The 20,395-nt window shown below is 40.4% G+C and overlaps 1 protein-coding gene across 3 annotated transcripts; it reads right to left on the bottom strand.

Annotated features, from left to right (window-relative positions):
- Nucleotides 1-4,833: 4,833 nt before the first annotated feature.
- mcoln2 (mucolipin TRP cation channel 2) lies at nt 4,834-19,938 on the bottom strand. 3 transcript variants are annotated; one of them, XM_061779695.1, is made up of 14 exons: nt 19,711-19,869; nt 19,165-19,318; nt 16,432-16,605; nt 16,097-16,253; nt 14,801-14,879; nt 14,607-14,703; nt 13,758-13,857; nt 13,377-13,489; nt 13,125-13,274; nt 12,734-12,835; nt 11,906-12,028; nt 9,685-9,891; nt 9,335-9,468; nt 4,834-5,466 (listed from the first exon to the last, which is right to left on the bottom strand). In XM_061779695.1, the coding sequence occupies exons 1-14, from the start codon at nt 19,752-19,754 to the stop codon at nt 5,430-5,432; spliced, it is 1,671 nt and encodes a 556-aa protein (XP_061635679.1). In that variant the 5' UTR covers nt 19,755-19,869; the 3' UTR covers nt 4,834-5,429. The 3 variants fall into 3 exon arrangements, with proteins under 3 accessions (XP_061635679.1, XP_061635677.1, XP_061635680.1); XM_061779693.1 differs by lacking the exon at nt 19,165-19,318 and having other exon boundaries at nt 19,711-19,938; XM_061779696.1 differs by lacking the exons at nt 4,834-5,466; nt 9,335-9,468; nt 9,685-9,891; nt 11,906-12,028; nt 19,165-19,318 and adding an exon at nt 12,036-12,330 and having other exon boundaries at nt 19,711-19,938.
- Between the last annotated feature and the right edge of the window lie 457 nt (nt 19,939-20,395).

Raw genomic sequence — 20,395 nt, 5'->3', positions numbered from 1 at the left:
GCTTTGGGGGTGTTTTTCTTCAGCTGCAACTGGGGCTTAGACAAGGTGGGGGAATTATGAACAGTTCCAAATACTAATCAGTGTGAACACAAACCCTTCAGACTTCTGCTAGAAAGCAAAGAAATGCAAGGAAAAGCATACTAGAACATCTGAACTTTATTTCTTATTAATCAGAGGCACTTTAAATGGTGGCAAGTGTGTGCTAATTGGGATATCATGATTTTAAATGTGATTATGAACACAGACACATTCCAGTTAAATCAGGGTGTGTGTTCTTGGGTAACCACAGTATCTCAGTTGTATATTTTTACTCCCTCTGGTGAAAAAACGTTTGAAATGAATTACCTTGATCTTGTTTTTTTTATATATCACAAAAAAAAAGCCTGCCATTTGAACAGTGGTGTGGAGACTCTTTATGCACTATATATTAATTTGTAATGTAATTTATCTAGCAAAATTATTCCTTATGTGTAACTTCAAATATTTTAGTATAAATGCTTGCATGGAAATATTTTTATAATTAAAGTTGACTTTTCCTACATCTGTGGTGTCAAAACTGCGGCCTGGGGGCCATTTGCAGCCCACCGTCCATTGTTAGTGCCCCACGGCATATACAAAAAATAACATTTGACACATCCCACAACACTATTAGGTGGGGGCATTGCGACACATACACCCCCCATGGGTGCAATGCCCTTGACAACTACTATGACAACTGCTACTAATAATAAATTGGTTTCATGTAGTTTTTTTAAAGAAAGACTAACACTTCTCTTTATAATGCCATATGAATAAAGTTAATCTAGTTTCAGTAGCAAAATTTCTCCACTTTCTGCTCTGTCCCAAGTTCTGATTTGTGAACATATCACAGTAATGATTAATTATGAGCCTCAAGTAAACACTGCTTTAAAGCGTGTCAGTTTATTACAGATTGCTCTGTTTTGGTTCTGAATACAAGACCTGCTCAGGGTTAGGCCAGATCTATTCTAGTGGGACACAGAGTTGCGGGCCACCCCAAAATTATGAAATATCCAAAACTATTTACCTAATCACCTTTCACAGACAGCTGTGATCAAGGAATTCCTCAAAATAACAATATGATGGCTTGATGAATTGGTTTTAGCATCCATCCATCCATTTTTTGAGCCACTTCTCCTCACTAGGGTCGCGGGCGTGCTGGAGCCTATCCCAGCTATCTTCGGACGAGAGGCGGGGTACACCCTAAACTGGTCGCCAGCCAATCGCAGGGCACATACAAACAAACAACCATTCACCCACACATTCACACCAAAGGGCAATTTAGAGTCTTCAATCCACCTACCATGCATGTTTTTGGGATGTGGGAGGAACCTGGAGTACCCGGAGAAAACCCACACAGGCATGGGAAGAACATGCAAACTCCACATAGGAGAGGCCGGATTTGAACCCGGATCCTCAGAACTGTGAGGCAGATGTACTAAACAGTCATTCACCGTGCTGCCACTTTGGAAGATATTAGAGTAATTTGTATTATTTTTCCAATGGTGGAAATTAACATGTAGTGGGGAAGACTCATATCTCGTCAAGTTACTTGAGTTGGAGGAAATGTCAGTAGAAAGAAGCCAAATTGTATTTTCTCCCAAAAAGACATTAAGCAAGCAAGCTAATTTCATTTTCCTGAGGTGAATGGGACTGATTTTCATCAAAATGACATTTGTCAAAGCCAGAGGTTGCAAGTGACTTCCCAATGTGAAACTTGATCATGCTAATGACAACGCAGCGTGCTCCAAAAGGCCACAAGTTCATTGCAATGGATATTAATTTTACTTTTTTTCCCATTAGACTACACTATTACACAATGACTAAATGTAACTGAGACTTCACTTCCTTCCACACAACTGAATGTAGAAGATAGCAGCCATCGTGACACAAGATTGAGAGTGAGGAGAGGGGACAGGATGATTTTTGAAACATCTGAACACTACATCATAATATTGTCTATACATACTGTACTGGGATATTTGTTAGGTGGAGTAATTTAAATTCTGAAGAATATCTTATCTGTAGTTTGGTCAAGCATGCCAGATATAATTGAATTCAATTGAGGATATCTCAAAACATTTAGAAAACGTTCATCTAAGAGGAAAAGGGGGGTAGGCATTATCACTGTATAGCCTCTAATCAGCCATCACTGGGTGTGTCCACAAAACTAATTTCAATGTTGTCAGAGCAGAGGAGCCCACGCCAAACCTCAGAGGGGAGGGAACCCCACTCTGCTGCTCAGAGATGATAGGAATTAGCTCATCAGATGAGCGGAAAAGGGCAATTTCATACAAATGTATAGTTTCCCCCTGTAGCAGTGACGTGTAAGCACATTAACTAAGAAGCACAATCTATGTTTTAAGACACATTTGCAAACTGATAATCACATGAACAATGCCTAGCAGTAAGTGACTTACCGAACAAGTCTGATTACATTTTCCCAAGTCTTCCTCAATTCAGCTTCAAAGTCATTGTGTAAATGGAGCCATTTACTGTAAAGTAGAAGATAAAGCCTGTTGTTGAGAGTAAAACTCATTACTTCAAAATAAGTGCACTCAAAACAAATATAGTTTCATACATTTTTAAATTATTCAAGCATGTTTCCTGCAACAACAAGAAAAAAACAAATAACAACCACACTTAATGCATGAATTTCAGTGATGAGTAGAAGAAACAAAGAGTGGAAATTGACATTGCAGCATTGATCAAATTACAAAAACTAATTGAAGACCGATCCATCCATAGGGGAATTCATTTGAAAAAAAAAAAAAGTTAACAGTGGTCAATAATGAGCAATTATCATTACCCCCACTAAAAAGAATGTCATCATTATGACAAAAATAATGTCATCAACAAAAAAATCAACTAGTGTGGAGCGAAAGCATAGGCTTCATAAAAAAAAGGGCATTTTTCTGCATTATGTGATAGCATCTAGAAACAACATCCGAGTACAGTACAATTGTATGGATCCAGAGCGCGGAGCCTGAGGACGTGTGGGATGCCAAGTGTGACTACATCCTCTGTTTATTCCTTCAGTAAATACACTGGAAGTAAGCACGCAGCACTTTGTGGGGGAGCCTAGTGTGACAACTACTAGTTTCGTGACCACAGATGATACTTTCACATCCTGTTAAATGGAAGTGATCTGTATTGTGCTTTGGAGCTGTGATTCCCCACTAGGTTGCAGTAGCACCCTATTGTGCTGGGAGAGATCTTCAGGGCTACTGCGGGAAATAATCCAATTTCATCAGTCAGAAATTAATTATTATTAATTACTAATATCTTTGTTCCCTCTCCTTGAGCCGTCACCTTATCGTGGTGGAGGGGTCTGTGTGTCCCAATGATCCTAGGAGCTAAGTTGTCTGGGGCTTCACGCCCCTGGTAGGGTCACCCATGGCAAACAGGTCCTAGGTGATCCCTCACTGGTAACTGGGGCGGGCTCTCCTATCTCTGGGGTTGAGGTCACAGAGGTGGTTAAAAAGCTCCTCGGTGGCAAGGCCCCGGGGGTGGATGAGTTTCGCCCGGAGTTCCTCAAGGCTCTGGATATTGTGGGGCTGTCCTGGTTGACACGCCTCTGCAACATCGTGTGGACATCGAGGACAGTGCCTCTGGATTGGGAGACTGGGGTGGTGGTCCCCCTTTTTAAGAAGGGGGACCGCAGGGTGTGTTCCAACTACAGGGGGATCAAACTCCTCAGCCTCCCTGGTAAGGTCTATTCAGGGGTGCTGGAGAGGAAGGTCCGTCGGGAAGTCGAATCTCAGATTCAGGAGGATTAGTGTGGTTTTCGTCCTGGCCGTGGAACAGTGGACCAGCTCTTCACCCGCGGCAGGGTCCTCGATGGTGCATGGGAGTTCGCCCAACCAGTCTACATGCGTTTTGTGGACTTGGAGAAGGCGTTCGACCGTGTCCCTCGTGGAGTCCTGTGCTAAATTGTCAAATTTAGCAATGTTATAGACTATATCTGTGGTAGACATTTGTCTGAGAGTCCTCTTCCTCATTAGTGTGCAAAAAAAAAAAAAAGAAATATAATCAACTAGTGAGTACAAAAACAGTCATAGTAAGTAATCATCCAATCAGATATATGCCATTGCAGCTCCCACCCATAAGGGAAATGTTCGTGGGCCAAGTAATATCCCCTAAAAGCATTTTCCAGGATTTTTTTCCTCTTTATTAATTGCATTATGAATTTATTTTCAAAAGACTTGTGGTATGGAGCCTGTAAGCTGACATGGGAGAATAACTTTTCCCTCGCCAAATAAAGATCAAAATCTTTGCGAGGGAACTCAAACCTTTTTATCTGTCCGTGTTAATGACCTTCCAGGTCAACTTTAAGGTAAACATGCATGCAGGGGCTTTTCACTCACTCGTTTAGTAAACAAGGTGAGGAATTCACACACTCTTTCAGAGCAAAGAACAGACTCCTTTTAATTTATTTTGCGGTCACATACTCGGAATGACTCTGTCAGCTGTTCCCATGTGATCCTTGCACCTCACTTTCCAGCCATGAACGGCCGACCTATGCTGCATACAATTCTTATGATAATGGTACATCAAGGTACGCATAGCTGAAAACTTGGTATATGAACAAAGACAGATTTATGTTTGAAGCATCGGCTTTAGTCATTGCAACAGAGATTGAAGAAATGCTTCTACTGCTCTTTGCTTGTCTGATTGCATTGTTTTGGGCTTAAGCCATTCATTCACCAGTACGTGACCCAATGATTTCACAGGATGCTTCTTTCCATCATTTGCTGGTTTTTCATTTCGGTTTCAACCTGGAAGCAGAGTTGGGCTTACAAACAGTATTGCCCATTGTTGATCAGAATGTTTTATTTATTTATTTATTTGTATTTATTGATTATGGGATTTAATTGTGGAGCCCTGAAGATATTTTTACTCATCAAGCAAATGCTATGTTAAAGTAGGGCTTTTCATGCATTTTCTGTGCATTAAACAAAAAAGGTGGAATTAGCAAAAGATCCACAAAGACATAACAGGTAGCTTTTTCTTTACTTTGCAACATCTCATGTCTGCACTAAGAATGGCTAATCACATTTTACTGTATAATACTATTAAGCACCTTCATGTGTGGGAACATTCATACATATTTATACAACCCCTCCAACACTCCCACCCCATACTGACACTGTCACCCTACACGCCAACAAACAAAAATAAAATAAAAAACCTTTACATCTTGCTTCAAGACATACTTTAGAAGTTTGTTTCAGTCTCATGTTCACATAATGTCTTTCTGTTGCAGTACACGAAGTGTACCTTCTGGAATGAGAGCGGTACACAAGCAAGGACTCTGAATGAGGAATCTTCGCAAGTTTGCGTCAGACGTGTGAAGTCCTATTTTCATCGCTCCCTTCCCAGATCGCTTCAATCAGGAGGGGCAACATTTGTCAGCCGATGAGTGCGATGTCATCGCTTTCAGAGACTCTGTTAGGATTAGAGTAAAGAAAGAAATGTTTTAAATAGTCTAATGTTGTAATCACTTTGTCCAAATGCATTGCTGGTATTTGTTATGCAGATATATACAGTATTACTGCCTTCAGCCTGATGGGGACCATGTTTGAATCTTTTACCGATACGCATTTATGAATATTCTTTTACCTGAATAACTATTTGCACTCTGTATATAAAACTGTCTGAAAAAAAAAATTTGAGTTAATCTGACAGCACGGTGAACGAGTGGTTAACATGTCTGCCTCACATTTCTGAAGTTTGAATCACTGCTCTGGTCTTCTTTTATGGAGTTAGCATGTTCTCGATGGCTTTTTGTCTTATCTGTATTTCAATTTTAGGTTGTATACAATTAAAATATGCTTTGGTCATACAGTTGATGCTTTGCATGTTTTACATAATGTTTGAATTAGCCTCATGACTAAGACAGATTCTTATGCTTTTACTTGGCTAAAAGAGAGACATGACTCGTGGCCTATTTACTGAACATGTGATGGAGATACTCTTGTTCATTCAAATGTAGCTTTCTATGCATTTTATCCCCATCGAGGGCTGTTGATTATTTCATACTTCTCTTCATCTGACCCATGTTTTTAAAAAATAGGCAAAGCAACAAAACATCCTCAGTTTTGCTGGCACAAGGTTGACGTTTCAACAACTCTGTTGCCTTATAACATTTCACAAGCATGGTAAACTGCAGCTGCTTCAGACATGTTAGGAAATGTGATCTTATTCCAAAAGAATGACAGAGTGGTTGAAGTAATAATTGAGGACAACATGTGTAGAACACTGCAAACATACATCCAAACTCCAATGTCAATTCAAAGCCTCTGCCCGTAGTTAGCTGGGCAGAGGCTTTCCTTTTCCTGGCTCAAATGTTGCAGTTGTAACCGGCTGCTGATTATAGTGTGTTTATCTCAGAGGCACAGAGCCACGGCTATGACTCTGGGGTGGTGGACATTCCCAGTGTACACCCTCTAATCAGCCATTGCTGGGCGTGTGAAGCAACTAATTTCAATGTTGTCAGAGCAGAGGAGCCCACGCCAAACCTCACAGTGGAGGGAACCCCGCTCCACTCTCTGATAATAGGGATTGGCTCATTGAAAAGGAATGAGCAAATTGTCTTGCTGTAGCAACAAAGAATAAGCAATACCATCTACTCGCAGTGCAATGATAAATCAACAACTAATCAATTCGTTTAGAGACAGTTTTTAACTAAAAATTGTCCAAATCCTCAGAATCCCAGCCTCCACTCAACAGTAAATAATTCTATTTCTTATAACAAAGCAGTAAATCATACGGGAATAATATAATAAAGCAGAGTGATTATCCTTGTTTCATCAAAATAACATTTGCAAACTTCTTTTACTTTGGAAAACAATTAACACTTTTGTCTATTTTCTGACATGTTACGGACCAAACCAGTAGCTGAATGAATAGTGATGCACTGAATTTACAATTCTTCTTTTCCTCATCAAAGTTGGCTAATCTCAGCTATAACGCGGTTACAACCAAACCAATGTGACAAGTGTACTGTACCAACCAATCACTTATTTTGGCGTTTTGCGACTTCATGTGATAACTTAGCGATTAGCGTTGTTCCCATCTGTCTTTCTGATCCTCCGCCTGTCCATTATTACGATACTGATACTAATAAAGTGTAATTTATTCGCTGTCATGGAGGCGATGATTAGTGACTTAGCTGTGCTGACAAAGGACGCGAGGCGCGCGTTCGCCTCGTATTTACCCCCGTTAGCTGTAGCTCATACGTAGCTGTCACTGAGTAGAATAGCATGCAACAAGCATTCCCCTTACGTGAACAACGGAAAGCAGCAAGGTTGGGCGACAAAAAATTTGCTCCGTTTGGGCCAGTATGCTAGCATGATAACGGAAAAGCCATGCGGTTTCCATAATTCATCGCAACGTGCAAATTTTAATTATTACAGTAAAAAAGACATCTTTGTTATTAATGTGTTTAAGGTATCAGTAGTTTGTTGAATGTGTTATTTAAAATGTATTCTTATTTCACATTTATGGGTGATTTTTGGCTCTACATATGTCATTATTGAACATACCGAGTGTAGAGTTTGTGTAATAGTTAATTCTACTGGATGTTCAGCAATTTTTGCTTGTTAATAGTGAATGATTCTTTACCTGAGGTCTACACACTCAGAACACACGTCAGTGTTCAACATGTGACAAGTTATTTTGGTATCTTTATTTCAGTGGGGGGGGGGGGATGCAGCCCTATGGGGGCACAAGTCAGTGCAAACTGTAGGCCAGTCCCAAGCCCGGATAAATGCAGAGGGTTCTGTCAGGAAGGGCATCCGGCTTAAAACTTTGCCAAACAAATATGAGCGTTCATCCGAAGAATTCCATACCGGATCGGTCGTGGCCCAGGTTAACAACGTCTGCCACCGGCGCCGTTGGAAATTCAGCTACTGTGGGTCGAAGTCAAAGAAGAAGAGGTGGAAAGCGGGTTCTTCGGCAGAAAGAGAAGAGGAAAGCACAGAGCCTAGAACTGAATGTGGGGACTATGACAGGAAAATCTCGGGAGTTGGTTGACATGATGATTACGAGAAAGGTTGATATATTGTGTGTCCAGGAGACCAGGTGGAAAGGCAGTAAGGCTAGAAGTTTAGGGGCATGGGTTAAATTATTTTACCATGTTGTAGAGGGGAAGAGAAATGGAGTCTTGGAGGTGAAAAGAGTATCAGATCGAGTGATGAGGCTGAAACTTGAAATTGAGGGTGTTATGTGTAATGTGATTAGTCATTGCAACAGAGATTGAAGAAATGCTATGCCCCACAGGTAGGATGTGACCTAGAGGTGAAAGAGAAATTCTGGAAGGAGCTAGACAAAGTAGTTCTGAGCATCCCAGACAGCGAGAGAGTCGTAATTGGTGCAGATTGTAATGGACATGTTGGGGAAGGTAATAGGGGTGATGAAGAAGTGATGAGTAAGTACGGCATCCAGGAAAGGAACTTGGAGGGACAGATGGTGGCAGACTTTGCAACAAGGATGCAAATGGCTGTAGTGAACACTTTTTTCCAGAAGAGGCACGAACATAGGGTGACCTACAAGAGCGGAGGTAGAAGCACGCAGGTGGATTACATCTTGTGCAGACGATGTAATCTGAAGGAGGTTACCAACTGTAAGGTAGTGGTAGGGGATAGTGTGCCTAGACAGCATAGGATGGTGGTGTGTAAAATGACTCTGGTGGTGGGGAGGAAGATTATCAAGAAAAAGGCAGAGAACCATGTGGTGGAAGCTGAGACAGGCTCTCGGTGGACTCCCGAGCCTATCTACAGTAAACTGTAGGATGGGGTACTAAAGTGGGATACAGGTCGTTTTTTTTTGTTTTGTTTTTTAGCTCAAGTGAAATGCTGTGAGGGAGGTCAAGTCTTTCGGGTCAAGGCAAAGCCGCACAAACAAGTTTGAGGAAAATTACGGTCGTATTTTATTTCCCTATTTGTGTTAAATAAACACACAATAGAATACCAGATAAAGGCTCGTTTTCCGTTTTTCAATTTCCAGTTTTCAAACAAGAAACAGGAGACGATTTATTTCCAGTTTTTTTGTTTCCATACATCAAACCAAAAAATTAAAATAGGTTAGTTTCCAGTTTTTTGTTTTCCTACATCAGAAGGAAAAATGAATGGCCGCAAAGTACACTGACCGTTGACCTGATCTATATTCAGATAAACTTTAACAGCTCACTTTGACATTGCTCGCTTTGTCAGTGAGCATACAAACTGTAAAGAAAAAGTAAAGGTAGCCTAACCAGTTGTTCACCGTAGTTTTGCCGTGCACGTGTGTTGATACAAAGAAGCATGTAACATACTTTTCACAGCAGCAGAACACCGAATACCGGGTGTACAGGTCTGTCTGTCTGCTCTCCTCTGAGGATACAAAATCGTTCTGATCTCTGAGGAACTTTTGCAGGTCTGTCAGCGGGAATCCATCCCTCTGGTAATTCTGTGAGTAAAACCAGGCCAAAACGCAACAGTCAAAAAAATAGCATGCTTTTCATAGCTTTTATATTAAAGCCCATTAGGAATACATCAATATAGGGGGAAAACAAAATGAATTCCAAGCAAAGTGACATGCATATACACACAAAGGAAGTGATTTTATTGATTTTCTGTTAATATTTTTCTTTTATGTTCTTTTATGCGGCTCATAAGGAAGTACCTTGATGGTTTCATAGGCGTCGGTGATGAGGGCAATGAAGAGCGACAGCACCATGTAGATGAAGAGTGAAATGAAGGAGTAGAGGTAAGCCCGACTGAAGAGCCAAACTAGCGTGTTTTTGTCCTTCAGCTGGGCAAAGGTGGTGAACATGTCGTCGCCGTTCAACAAGGAAAACAGACACTCCGCCACGAGGCTCAGGCCTTCAAACTGGGAGAAATGGAAGGGGCAAACATTTATCGTAACAAGTAAAAACAATTAAGAAGACTGTCAACTCTGATCTCCCAGTCTAATGTGACACAGTTGCATTTAGCAGTGTCTCCAGATGACTACAGTTCAATTGAGGTGTTGTGTCACTGTCTAAAACAGATAAATAACTGGATGAGCCAAAATTTTCTTCAATTAAACCACAACAAAACTGAGACCATTGTTTTTGGCAATAAAGAGGATTGCTGTTAATAAATACTTGGAGTCACTCTCTTTGAAAACCAAGGACCAAGTCCGAAACCTTGGTGTTCTGATAGGTTCCGACCTGACTTTCAACAGTCATATCAAATCAATTAATAAAACTGATTTCTACCATCTGAAGAACATATCCAGAGTGAAGGTTTGCATGTGTCAAGCAGACCAAGAGATGCTCATCCATGTTTTTCTCTCAAGTAGACTTGACTATTGCAATGGTCTTCTGACTAAACTCCTCAAAATGAGCATTAAACGGCTGCAGCTCATTCTGAATGTTGCAGATCGGGTTCTGACCAGAACAAAGTGGTCAGAGCATATTACTCCAATTCTCAAGTCTTTACACTGGCTTCCAGTCAACTTTAGAATAGATTTTAAAGTTCTGCTACTGGTCTATAAATCACTATATGGTTTAGGTCCTGAATACATGAAAGAAATGCTAATGGGATATAAACATCAGCCCCAAGTGTGAATGTTTTTAAGTCCAGGTTAAAAACTCATGCTTTTTAGAGCATTTCCACTTAAATATTTCTTGCACTGTATGTTGATTTAATTGTACTTTTATTTTTACCCCTCTATTTTAAATGTTTATAAGCCGTTTTTTTACTTTGTTTTTAAATGCTTTTAATCATGTAAAGCACATTGAGTTACCATGTGTATGAAATGTACTTTATAAATATATTTTCTTTGCTAATTTAAACAACCATTGACCTCTTAATGCTTTGTTTAACATAGCACCACAAAGAAAAAGGCACAATAAAGCAGATACACATAAAAAAAGGGGAGGGGGGGGGGGTGTTCCAACCAAGACAGGGTTTAGAAAAGGCCTCTTTAATATTGTCTGTAAAAGACCAGGGTGTGAATTTTGACACTTCTGTTGCAGTTGCGCTGATTTTTTAAATATATATTTGATAATAGCGGGGGTCCACTGTATTCCATTCTTCACACCACACGCTGACATCACACATTTGATTATCTGCTAGGGGGGCGCCACGTCGCTGTGTCGAACCCCACAAAGTTGTGGCAATATCCCACTTCACAGGGTTCTGTGTGAAAGGCAAATGCCAAATTGTTTTCTGATTCAGCTAGTTCTGTTTAATAAAATTAAAAAAGTAAAATAAAAAAGGCGAAAGAAGGCATGCTCCTCCTGAGTGTGATAGCACCTAAAAACAGCATCCTAGTACAACAGGATAGATCTAGCGCACTGAACTTGAGGATGTGTGAGAAACCAAGTCCTGCTACATCATCTTTTTATTCCTTCACTAAATACACCAAGGTTCCTGGAAAGACGCACACAGTATTTTGTGGTCGACTTCACCAGCCTGCACAATGTGGAGCTGAATGGACTGAACAGAAACTCATTTATGAAAAGGACCACTACTGGGTTTGGTTACATTTCAAGGCATTGATGCAGTTCATTTAATCAATTACCGTACATGGACTTTTGTGGTCATGATGTAGAGGCATCTGCAACAGAATCATAATCATTGAGTCTGCTTCTCTTCTCATTTGAGATACAAATATAGTTCTGTCACCCATGTGCTTCAGGCTGGCAGAAAGTGTTTGAGAAACATCCTTAAATGTTAGTTTGACTGCTCAAGTATGTAGTTGGACTACTAAGGAACGGTACACAAGTAAACGCTGATATCTAGTGTCAAAACTGCAACATTCTATAAAATCACAACCAGTATAATTTCTGACAGTTTGTAATGCTGGTTTATGTCCAAAGTACTCCTCGCTCATGATGCTCATTAAAACTAGTTACCTTCTCGTGGTATGGCCCCAGCACGATCCACCCACAGAAGGTGTAGCCAAGGTAGATCATGCCAGCACAGCAGCAGAAACGCAACACCTTTGGAAAGGCTGCCTTCATGGTCAAAATCAGCACCTACACATTGCGATAAAACATATGTATAACTAGGGGGGGGAAAAGGCAAAGCGCCACAGAGCTACAAGGTGTCTCAGTAAAATTCCAGGACTGGGTCAAACAAGATACATTTCAAATCCAAACTACAATTTTTCCCTTTCGACGTAACGCCTCCAGAGGCTAAGGCACTTTCCCAGCCATCTCTGCCACGCCTTTATGCACTTCTGGAAGGATTCTTCTGGGATCCTCCACAACACCATCGTCACAACCATCTTGATGTCATCCAAATCTTCAAAACGAGTCCCCTTAATGATCTCATTGAGCTGGGGATAGAGGAAGCCAAGTTGGGTAAATTAGGCGCGTTTTATCCAACACGGCGCTATTCTTCTCGGCCAGGGCCTGTCGGATGCTCAGGGCATTCTGAGGAGGCGTGTTGCCATGAGGAAGCAGCCACAAGTTGTCGTGCCACAACTCTCACCTCTTCTCACGCACTGAACGAAGCAAACAGAGCAGGATCTCTTTGTGGATGTGCGGGTTCATCTCTGGGCCCATATTAAAGGAGAAAACTCAGTTTCTTTTGGAAATCTATCTTTTGTGACACCAATAGTAGAGCTTTTCTGACACCTCGTGGTATACAATATGTCCCTCCACATCAAAACAATTGCAGACTCAAAAAAAGTACTTTTACTGAGTCCATCTGAACAAAAGGTCAGAGAAAAGACTCACATTGTATTTTTGGAAGTAGCCCAGATAGCGGATCACGCCGACCCACACCAATAATGTTGCAGTACCCAGAAATATACTGCAGACATCATAGCTGGTCAGACTCTATGGGCAAAGAAAGGGGAAGTGGGGTAAGTCTGTTCAATGATTTTGAAGGACATATACACAACACCGGGGACAATAAAATATTCTTATTGCTGGTGTACAACGTATATGTAAGAGTATTTATTGTCAGTGCAGCATCTATTAAACATTGAAACAGGACAACAGAACTCAGACTCTGGTCAACACTGAGTCCTTTGGATTCCAAAGCCATGTGTATCACTCCTTTATTTTTTTAATACCAATGACAAATTTGAAAACGTATGTATCCTCTGAAAGCAAACTAGTTTACCTTTGCTTGAATTTCCATCTTCAATATTGATCCAATAATTGTCAAGAGGTCGCTGACAATGACCAGCACATACCAGCCATTTAGGAACTCTCCCTGGTCACCCTCACACACTTTCCGGTTGTAGTTTTCATGGAGAAACCTGGAGAATCTCTGAAAAGCACACCGGAACACAAACAATATATGCATGCATTGTGAAAGTTTACTTGAATAACGCTACATTGAACTTGTAGGTATGCCAATAAACAGGCTGACCTGCAGTAACCTGACAGCCAGCACTATGGAGCGGGTGCACAGCACGGCCGACGTGAGGCAAACCACAATGACAAAGCCGTCGAACACCAGAAGATAGTGTGTGCTTTTCTGGGCTGAAAGTCAAAGATAGGGCACAAGAGAACAATCTCTCACGTAAGCGCACTACTTTCGTTACTGATAACCATGAAGGAAACCGCCTCCGTGGGCACAACAAGCACCTTTGAGCTCTGCAAGAGTTCATTGGTATTTCTGCAACAAAAGCACTCCAATATTTGTAATGTTCATTTGCTATTGAACTTCGCATCTTTTGTAATTTAATGTATGTACATGTACTGTACATCAAGCAATAACAAAACACCTAGCAGCATCATTTAATTCTACCTGTTCCAGATATCTTCCAGCCTCGACACGCGCTGCTCTGTGCGTCGATGTCCAGAAAGAGTTTTACCTTTCCACTGTGACACTGGTTGTCAAATGTGATCTGGGGACCACAAAAAAAATAAAATAATTAAACGACATATTGTAATATATAACGACATTGTGGTTTCTCCTGTCGAGTGTTCAACCGTACGGGGTTACCTTAAAATGTCAAGCTGATTTGTTCAGATTTGGAATAAACTATTTTCAAAATGCAATAATGGAAATTTAAACAATCTGCTCCAGGGTAACACTCACTCCTAAAACCTTTGTAGGTCATATTTTATGTTACATTTTAACATCAAGAACATCTTAACTGTCATGCAAGTGTAAAAAAAGTTAATCATTGTAAACTACCATCCATCCATTTTATACATCTTATCCTGTTTGGAATCATGGGAAAGATGAAGCCTATTAAAACAAATTCTGTACTACTAGAGGAGAGTTTCTTATCCATACTGAACAGTGCTGCGTCCAGTGGAATGATTTTTAAAATATACGGATACAATGATGATGATAACGCATTAAATTAGGAATTGATTTTTACAATGATTCAGAGGGTTCTTTGCACACTGCTCACTTATTTATGAATGAAATACGTCTGACCCACCACACGTCCATGGAGCTCGCGTATCTGTCTGCCTGCACCTTGATCAAATTCACCAAAATCGCTTTATCTTTACAACTCAGGTTTTTTTTGTGTGTTACCTCCGCGATATATTCTTCATGGTTTCAATGTTACAATGTTCAGCTTCCACTGTATTCACATTTCTCTGCTTTGTGAACTCATGACAGAGATTAAGTCAGACATACCATGACAGAAAATGAGTAACAGTCGGGTAACTCCCGCGATCGCACTGTTTGCAAGTTGATCCCCTTTAAATTGAAGGTTATTTTCATGTCCACCAACCTGGAAATTAAGATAAGATTACTTTCATATAGCTACAGTAGGTACAATACTGTGCAAATGTGTGCATTGTGCCGCATAAAGTGTTGTGGTGTAATACCTGTAAAAGTCCAGGTCATAAAAGGATGCATTATTGGTTTTCCATTGGTGGGCAGTCTTTGGATCAAGTGACAAACAAACTGTGGGGATGGTGGGGGGTTGATTAAAATACAAAAGCAAGATCCACCATTAAATACAGAGAACTAACTAGTAGTTATTTCACGGTGTACAATGATTTCGGCACGATACATTTTGTTGCTCGTGGCTCATCGATCTCATGTTTGGATCATCAAACAAGGTTATGTTGTGTATCCGTTTGTCTTTAAGCAAGTGATCATAATGGATTGCACCTAATAACAACCTGTACTCTCTGGCTACCCAAATCTAGCTCTCTTAGAAAGTTAAAACAAAGTAGGCTGAAAAAATATTCACTTTGGGGATGAATTTAAGGACATTACATTAGATGACAAAACTACATTGAAATTCAACACCTATGACATGTTTTTTAAACTTTTCTGAAGTAACACTAACATTCTTAACTGCCATACATCAAATACCAAAGAGAAGTACAAAAAGAATAAAAACTTAAAGAAACAACAAAGTGAAACTACTCTCCCTCTGAACACACGTGTAATGGTGAGGGAACAGGAGGATGTTTTCAAAGCAATATCACCTAGTGGATTTTTTACATTTTGCTGAAATTGTGTTGTGTAGAGTAAAATGTGTATACTATGTATAAATTGATATAATGTACAGTTTTTAAGTTAGCATCTGTTTGGTAAAATTTGCCTGTAACAGCTGCAACAGAAAGCTTGAAATTCATTCCAGAATCAGTATTTTCATAAAATGGCAACAAGACTACAAACCACTCCCACAAATGTAGGCCACTGATCACAAATGAGATTCGTCAATCTTCTTACGTTACTTCCCTAACAAATTCATATTGTTACTGCAAAAACTAGTAATTAAAAAAACAAAAGTCTGTTTACGTTGACCGCTGCAGGTAACATTTTAATGACATTGCCAATAGTCCTGAGCAACCAAATGCTTGCCTGTGTCGTTGTCAGTTAATCTTATTCTATGGTTATCATATCTTTGCCATCAATGTTTGTCTTCTGTGGTAGTATCATAAAAAGCAAAACATACGTGTAGTTAATACTCTACGCTCACTGAGCTTAAGTTTGGGTCACATCACACATGGTTTGATCTATTTTTGAGGCATATTTGGGGGCATTTGACTTTGGAGAATTAACAATTGTTTACAATATTTTGTGTTTGTTTAAACACCAAATTGTGGCATACCGTACACACTAATGCAGAACAGGACAAGACAGTAACAAACAAGAGCAATGTTCACCCGTCTCCAACTGGGCGTCTATGTCATAGGCCTCATCCGAAGGTGCTACACTGCCTCTTCTATATAGATTTTTGCAGATGACCAGCGGAAGCAAGCCACCATCTTCATCCTCAGCGTAAGTGATGGGACCCACAGCGAGCCGGCCCAGCTGGCTGTACTGTAAACAACAGCAGCGTCACATGAATCCACTGATCCAGGCCAAATCACACACAAACATCAGCGTACGGGCCCTTCATTGGCTGAACTTGAGTATAAAATATCCTACCTTGAAATGTCATTCTTATTAAGAAATCGTTAACATTATTGCTTTACTAATGATGTGTGGTTGAACTTGCCTGTTCCAGCAAATAAAACAGGCTGTCATAGACACCTTGCTGTGAGTAGACCGCAACGCTGTAGTCGTCCTCGTCCACACCGCCATAGTCCTTCAGGAACAAGTTTTTCAGGGCCATGGCATTCTCCTCCTTGTAGGACACAACCAGCTGGTTGTTGAGGCCAAAGAGGACGAGCTGAAAGGAACAAATATGTCTCTAATCATCGCTGACATGTCACACATCCAGTGAGTAAGTCTTTGTGGCCCACTACAACAATTTACAAAAACTAAAACTTCCACTTCATCTTTCTTGCTAAATGGGTTTGCTCTTTTAATTCCAAGATCATAAATAGTTGAGTTTTTTCACACCAAATCAAACTCGTGAGTCCTAACTAAGCTTTACTGCATGAACTGATGAAGCCTGCTCAGATGAGAGTCAAAACGTCTAACACAAAGAGAACAGTCCAGTTGCGATCGATTTAATGCCCTGAGAATGAAATGACCTGCAAGAACGAGAATTTTCACAGGCATCCATCTACTTTGTTCAGTTCCAGATCCTCCTGTAGCAAAACAACCTCACAAGATGAGACTGCCAGCCTGACAGCCCCATATTTCAAAGTTTGGATGGTGTTCTCAGGGTTGCAAGCTTACCCCACCCCCCATGGTTCTTAACCTTGTTATAGGTACTGATCTCCACAAGTTTCATACGTGCCTTCACCGAAACCTTCGTAATTGGAAAATTAAAATATTTTGTTCTATTTCAAAATATAGGTACATATTTTATCAGTGCACAAAATGAACCATGCATTGCTTGCATACAAAATGACTGTGTTCAGAGAACAAAATCAACAAATCATACATTTCACTCAAAAAAACAAAAACAAAACAAAAACTTAACTTAATGGTTGTTTACAACAAATCAACCTAACTTGTGTTGTTGCTTTACAGATATAAGTTCAGGAATGCTCAGCTTCACCTTGGCAAATTCTACTCTCATAATTTTTGCAACAAAATCAGTTCCTTTTCTAATTTTTTTGTCTACCATCCTCATAAAGGAGTGCTCGCAAAGATAGGTTGTAGCAAACAGTAGGAGTATCTCAAGGACTTTGGTAATGCCTAAAGGCTAAGAGTGTTGCTGTTCTGAAGAGTTGTTACAAATCATACGAATGGGGTGACCGGAAAGGGCACACACGCGCACACAGAGTGTTTGTCTGGACCTCTGCTGAACCCCTGAGGCTGACTCACCGAGCCCCTGGGGTTTGATCGCACCAGGTTAAGAACCACTGCTCCAAACGTTAAAATGCTCATTATGGTCAAACATTTCAATTTTAGTTTCGTCAGACCACAAGACATGTCTTGAAAAATTAAGGTCTTTGTCGCTGTGTGCATTTGCAAACTGTAATGTGGCTTCTGTTGGAGTAATGGCTTTTTCATCGCAGAGTGGCCTTTCGGGAGGAGACCCCGGGGACGACCTTGGACACGCTGGAAAGACTACGTCTTTCTGCTGGCCTGGGAACCCCTCGGGATCACCCCGGAAGAGCTGGATGAAGTGGCTAGGGACAGGGAAGTCTGGGCGTCTCTGCTAAAGCTACCGCGCCCGCGACCAGACCTCGGATAAGCAGTAGAAAATGGATGGATGGATGGAGTGGCCTTTCGGCCAATGTCTGTGCAGTACTAGTTTCACTGTGGATAATGACACACTTACCAGCTTCAGCCAGCATCTTCACAAGGTCTTTTGCTTTTGTTCTTGGGCTGATATGTACATTTCAGACTAAAGCACATTCATCTCTGAGAGACAGAACCTGTCTCCTTCCTGAGCGGTATGATGGCTGGACATTGCCTTGGTGTTTATACTTGTGTATAATTGTTTGAACTGATGAACATGGCACCTTCAGGCATCTGGAAATTGCACCCAAGGATGAACCAGACTTGTGCAAGTCCACAATTCTCTTCCCCATATCGTGGCTGATTTCTTTTGACTTTCCCATAATGTTACACAAAGAAGCAGTGTGTTTCACGTGTGCCTTGGTCAAATACATCCACAAATGTCTCTAATTAACTCAAATGTCAATAAATCTATTTAGAAGCTTCCAAAGAAATGTCATCATGTCTTTCCCAAATTGCTTAAAAGGCATAGTAATCTTACTGTATAAACTAAAAAATATATATTCTGGCATGAACCAAATACAAATAGTTTTGATAATCCTAATTGACCTAAAACAGGAAAGGTTTCATCTATTTTCTTGTCAGACAGTGAGGGGGAAAAAACTTGTCTTTTTATACAGTATATAGTTTTTAGTATATAATGTAAACATCTGGTTCCAACTGCATAACAGTCATTGTGGAGCAGTAAGGTTGATGTGTTGACTAGTCGGTTCAAGTACCTAGAATTGCCAGTGCCTGGCAGCAATACTGGCCGACCTCCGAGGTTTCACTATATGAACTTATTTTCCTTCCCAACTAACACATTGAACAAACAACTGCAGTTCTGCAAATGATTTTTGGTTTCGTTTCCACCAAAAGAAACGGGTTCTCTCCATTTCCTCTTAATGTTGCAATAATTTAACCACCGTCAGCAAAGGAGATCAAAGTTTAAACGTGCAAGTAGGTATGGCTCACTTATATCATCACACAGTACTTAAACACATACCACATTGGACCTTAAAACGACGCTTCAACTTGTCATTAATGTTTATTCAACTGCAAATTAACTAAGTGACAGATTCTAAAAAAACAAAAGCAGTGAGGTACATACTTGTGTTGTGATCATGACTATCTTGAGGATCTGCACCCCCAGTTTCCAGGGGATGTGCCTTCGGGCCCTGTACTTCTCACATGGGCTCATAAAATAGAACCTCAGGTCATCCCTCAGGTTCTCCTCCTTGATTAAGTCTTGAGTTGTGGTTGAACTTGGGAACAAAATATATTTTTTTAAATGGTATCAACATTTTATACTAATTTAGTTTAGGATTATGTGTATTTTTCAAGAGGAAGCACACTGAACTGAGAACAAAACACTGGTTGCTTTCATGGCTACACCTACAGTCCAAAGTTGCTTCAGGAAGTTCAATATTTACCGTCAATGTTTATTTTAATTTCACGAAACATTTAGAAGCAATTTCCAACGTGCGCTGTCGTTGTCATTAGGTTGATTAGAACTGTCTTTTAGCGTTGAATGGTCTTTGCTCTTAAACACACTAGGCTATTTAATATTCAAACGTGACTGACAGTGACACTTTTATTTAAACGAAAATATGGTCACTCCAAGAAAGAAAGCACCTCAAGAAAAGAAAAAACTCACCTCACTGAATTGCTCCTGTCGAGATAGCGAGCCAATAGTTCCATGTTGGCCAGTCAGTCGCCACGCGTGGCCATTACCATGTCGGCAGCCACCAGCTGCGGTCTCCACAGGAGCGCGTGGACGGTAACTGACAGCAAGCCAATCAACAAGCCATTTTGGGGCCTGTGCTAAACCGTCGCCCGTGGCGACCACTGGGAGGCGCTGTGAGCACATTTTACTGCCGCACACGACATTTCGAATACAAGTTCATGCACAAAATACAGAAACATACATTGTTGTTGTCCTCTGACTACATGTAACTGTAGCTGTTGTAAAAGTCATTCCTAAACATTATTTAAAATACCAAATAGCACTTCAGCCCCGTTCAAAATACCTTTTTCTTTCTCTTGTCCTTCACGCTCGATGACCAACTTACTTATCAAATATGTTTTTTAATGGCTTTTTTTTAATATCTTGTTTTTTCACATAGATATTTTCAATAATAGTAATAGATATTTTCAATAATAGTAATTGTGCTCTGAAGATGTCTCTCCACATCCAGAAACCTTTTAGTCAAATCTTTTTAGCCTTCGAGAGGAAGAGAAAAAGTGAGCTACAGGACTTAGTAGAAACGATATCATCAAGCTAATTGCTTTTACCATGAGCATTTGGGTAGACCAACAGGCACATCTCAACAAATGACAAT

This window comes from Phyllopteryx taeniolatus, chromosome 7, assembly GCF_024500385.1.
Source record: "Phyllopteryx taeniolatus isolate TA_2022b chromosome 7, UOR_Ptae_1.2, whole genome shotgun sequence".
NCBI lineage: Eukaryota > Metazoa > Chordata > Actinopteri > Syngnathiformes > Syngnathidae > Phyllopteryx > Phyllopteryx taeniolatus.
This window is presented reverse-complemented; position numbering and strand designations above follow the sequence as displayed.

What these genes read in the sequence shown, in the direction of transcription:
- mcoln2 (XM_061779693.1), bottom strand. Translation starts at nt 19,923, where the DNA reads ATGTGCTCACAGCGCCTCCCAGTGGTCGCCACGGGCGACGGTTTAGCA. An exon ending in GTTACTCATTTTCTGTCATG is followed by an intron (nt 13,858 to 14,606) that starts GTATGTCTGACT and finishes TGTGGTCCCCAG; the next exon opens with ATCACATTTGACAACCAGTG. An exon ending in TGGGGCCATACCACGAGAAG is followed by an intron (nt 9,892 to 11,905) that starts GTAACTAGTTTT and finishes CATTTCTCCCAG; the next exon opens with TTTGAAGGCCTGAGCCTCGT.